This window comes from Atta cephalotes (genome assembly GCF_000143395.1).
Source record: "Atta cephalotes unplaced genomic scaffold scaffold00076, whole genome shotgun sequence".
NCBI classification, from domain to species: Eukaryota; Metazoa; Arthropoda; class Insecta; order Hymenoptera; family Formicidae; genus Atta; species Atta cephalotes.
In genome coordinates this window covers 539,662-543,287 of record NW_012130140.1, presented here as the reverse complement: position 1 = coordinate 543,287, position 3,626 = coordinate 539,662, and the positions used below count along the sequence as shown (strand labels likewise).

Genomic DNA, 3,626 nt, shown 5'->3' with positions numbered 1-3,626 from the left:
TATATATATATATATATATATATATATATATATATATATAAACTATTCATCATCATCATATTTTATAACAATTATATATAATTTGTTTAAATTATATATTATGTGTAACTGAATTATGCTATATTTAATTTACAAGTGAAATTCATTCATATAAAAACTTAATTGTTCTAAATTATTGATAACGTTTTAATTATAAAAACTACAATCACGAAATTACAAATAATTATAAATAACTGTTATTTCCAAATACATTTGCAATTGTATATTTGTAATTGTTATTATAACAAATATGAAAATATTTTATTCAACTAACCTGTACTTCACTTTCAACATTCAATAACTTTGAACATTCAATCACTTCTTCCTGTATTTCTATTTCATTAGAATTTAAAGTCTCTTCTACTGGTTCTGAAGACACTTTTAGAAATTCTATTAGATTTTTATCTATATTTTGTTTCTCATTTTCCAATATAACGGAAGTTTGGCCATTATTATTTTCCCAAATTTGTTTATTCGAACTATTTGTTATGTCCTTTATCTTATTTTGCTTCTTCACCTTTGATAATTTTTGCTGTTGTTGCAATCGTTGTGATCGCTGTTGTGGTCGCTGTTGCTGTGATCGCTGTTGTCGTGGTCGCTTTTGTGATCGCTGTTGTAGTTGCTGTTGTGATTGCTGTTGTAGTCGCTGTTGTTCTTGACGCTGTTGTTCTTGTTCTGGCAAGTCTATTTTGATCAGTAATCCCGGAGGAATACTTGATAAACTGTGAACTGGTATTGGAGCACCAAGAGTTGATATATCGCCAGTAAATGGTACTATAATTTTCTTAATGTTTGCCTGATTATTTGCAACATTTGAAGAAATATTATTAATTGTAATCGGCTGTAATTGATCTCCCAACTGAATCTTCCAATTAGTTGCAGATGGAAGAGGTAGTTTTTTAATTATTTGATTGTCCAAATAATTGGGAACAGGTCTAGGAATATTAATGGAAGTTGGTCTTCGGGATTTTCCTCGTTTTTTTGCCAATGGCGCAGGTTTATTGTCGATCTTGGGTTTCTTGCTAGACACTAATGGTCTCTCACGCTTAAGCGCCTTGGAAAGATCTTTGCTATCTTCTCCAAGATCCTGATCATCTTCATTTTGCTCTATAATATTTTCAGATTCAGAAATATCCTTAATTGTGGGTACTGCATCACATGGGCCAATTTTGTGGAAACTTTGGCCGGTCTGAAAATGTTTTGAACAAAGTACAAGTTTGCGTATTTGATTGGGAGACATTTTGAGTATATCTTCCCTGCCCAAGAATTGACACCAGCGCAAACATCGACCTATTTCGTATGCCGGGAATGGATGAAACTTGTAACGTTCAATTTTGTTTCTTGGATCGGATCTTGACCGACCACAAGCTGCACAAGCTTGGCTTTCCAATACTGTAATAGGCAGTGGATCTTTTTTGCCCTTACCTGAAGGGCTGAAAAGCTTTGGTTCAGCCTGTAATTCAGTAATAGATTCTGTTTGGTTCTGTAACTCAATAACAGATTCTTTTCTGTTATCTGGATTATGAACATTGGGAATTGCATTTTCTATTAATCTTCCTTTAAATCCTGGCATAAATTGGGAACGATCAAAATGTTTGGAACAGATATAACAGTAAAGGATTTCCTTTCTTGTTAATCTGTAATAGGAATCCACACCAACAAAATCCAACCATTGGAGGCAGCGGAATTCTTCTCCAGGAAAATGATGAAAAGTTGTTCCGTCGTAATCCTCTGCAGGTGGATCTTTTCGTATTCTTCCACAAAGAATACATGTTATATTATACAAACTCTGTTTAGGATCATAAATCGATGGAACTGCCGTCAAATTTAAACGATCCATATATTCATTAAGAAAATCTTGCGGCTGGAAATGCTTAGAGCAGATCATACGTTGAAGAAGTTGCTTTTTTGAGAGTTTGTATAGATCCTCACGACCACAAAACTCTAGCCAACGACAGCAACGAGTTTCATCATTCACTGGAAAGCCGAAAAACATGTACTCCTCCTCGCGATTGTTGGGGTTCAGGCGTGAACGACCACAGACGACGCAAGGATGTGGCATGATTAGAATATTGCAAGTCTCAAAAGCAAATAAATCTGTATAGTTCAAAATTGCAGTTTTAAGTCTGAAAGATCAAACAATTTTTTAATCTTTCATTCTCAGAATTTTAGCTTGAAAATATGGTTTTTGAATCCTTTTTCTTCATGGTTGAAATAATAGCCCATAGAGGAATTCTCAAATTTTTTCTATCCATAGTTTACAATTAAAAGTATGATTTTCAAAATGTCTTAAAAATTTCTTTTTTTATTTAGAGTCAAACAGTGAATTTTTAAATTCTTTTCTCTTTAAAATTGATGTCAAATGACTATCAAATTTTTTTTTCATAACACAATTACAATTGTTCTCAAAACTCAAGTTTTGAGATTTTCAAATTAAAAGTCTTTTTTTCATAAGATACAATTGAAATTATAATTTTTAAAGATTTTTTCAAAGGAGAAATTCTTTCTCTTCAAGATTGACAACACAATATTATACAAAATTTAACTTTGAATTTTGAGATAGAACTCTATTTGGAACAGGTCTTCGAAATATGCTATCGTTACACCTGAAAATAATTCAACTTATGTTAAAGATTTATAATAATATTTACAATAAATAAATAAAAGAAAATAGAAACGAATTAAGAACACCGATTTTTTTGTATTTTATACCTTTATTAATTATTCTACACTTGTTAAAAATTAACCTTTACAGAACAGGAAATCACTACAATGATGTTGAAACAGTATATTTTAAGTCAAGGAATACAATGAATTATAATAAATAATAAACTGATTCAAGGAAAACCTGTAAAGTTTAAAAAATAGACTCTTCTTTCGCTCTCTAAAGGTTAATTGTTCTTTGCTCTTGTTCGTTAGACTCAAAAGAGGTTAAGTAAAGAAAATTTTTAAAACTCTATTAATAAAAGTGATAACAACGAAATAAAACTCAATTTAAAATTGATTATATTATTTCTTTTACAATTTCATAAAACTTGCGATATTTATTTCCATATTTTGCTGTAATTTTAAAATTTGTTTTACTGAAAGACGTACGATGATTTGATCTTACCTCTTAATTAAGCTTTTTTCATATAACGAATAAAACTGAAAGAGAACTTCGAAGTCTGTATTATATTGAAGTTCAAAATATCTGTATTGTTGAAAAGATATTATAAATTTATTTAAGGAGTTTCCCGCACTTGTTGCGCTTTCGTACAACGATGTAGGGTTATGCTTCTTTGCGCAGCATCTGAAGATTGGAAGTAGTAGACTAGTGGAATAATCTAGAGTTAACCTACAAACATTACAATTTGATAGCTGCCAATACTTGTTAATGCATTACCGCAAAATAAAATAAGAAAGTGAAGAATATATGTAAGTATTATATGCATATAAATAATAAAATTAATATTGTTGCTTGGAAAATAAATACAGTATAATAACAAAATATTCATTAAAAAAAATGTGCCATGGCAATAGCAGAGCACAATTGGTTACATATTATATATATATATATATATATATATATATATATATATATATAT

General features: G+C 30.0%; 2 protein-coding genes across 4 annotated transcripts in view; one reads left to right on the top strand and one right to left on the bottom strand.

Moving 5' to 3' along the window:
• Positions 1-2,101, bottom strand: part of LOC105624351 — a 4,110-nt gene extending 2,009 nt beyond the window's left edge. The window contains exons 1-2 of one of the 3 annotated variants that reach the window (XM_012205713.1): positions 699-2,101; positions 314-581 (exon numbers count right to left, since the gene is read on the bottom strand). In XM_012205713.1, the coding sequence (XP_012061103.1) occupies positions 314-581; positions 699-2,101 (1,671 nt within the window). Of the gene's footprint in view, positions 1-313 lie in introns of all 3 variants that reach the window. The other 2 variants (XM_012205714.1, XM_012205712.1) reach the window with 2 other exon arrangements.
• A 529-nt stretch (positions 2,102-2,630) lies between these two features.
• Positions 2,631-3,626, top strand: part of LOC105624379 (vacuolar protein sorting-associated protein 51 homolog) — a 16,250-nt gene continuing 15,254 nt past the window's right edge. The window contains 1 exon segment of the mRNA XM_012205744.1: positions 2,631-2,716. Coding sequence (XP_012061134.1) covers positions 2,631-2,716 — 86 coding nt within the window.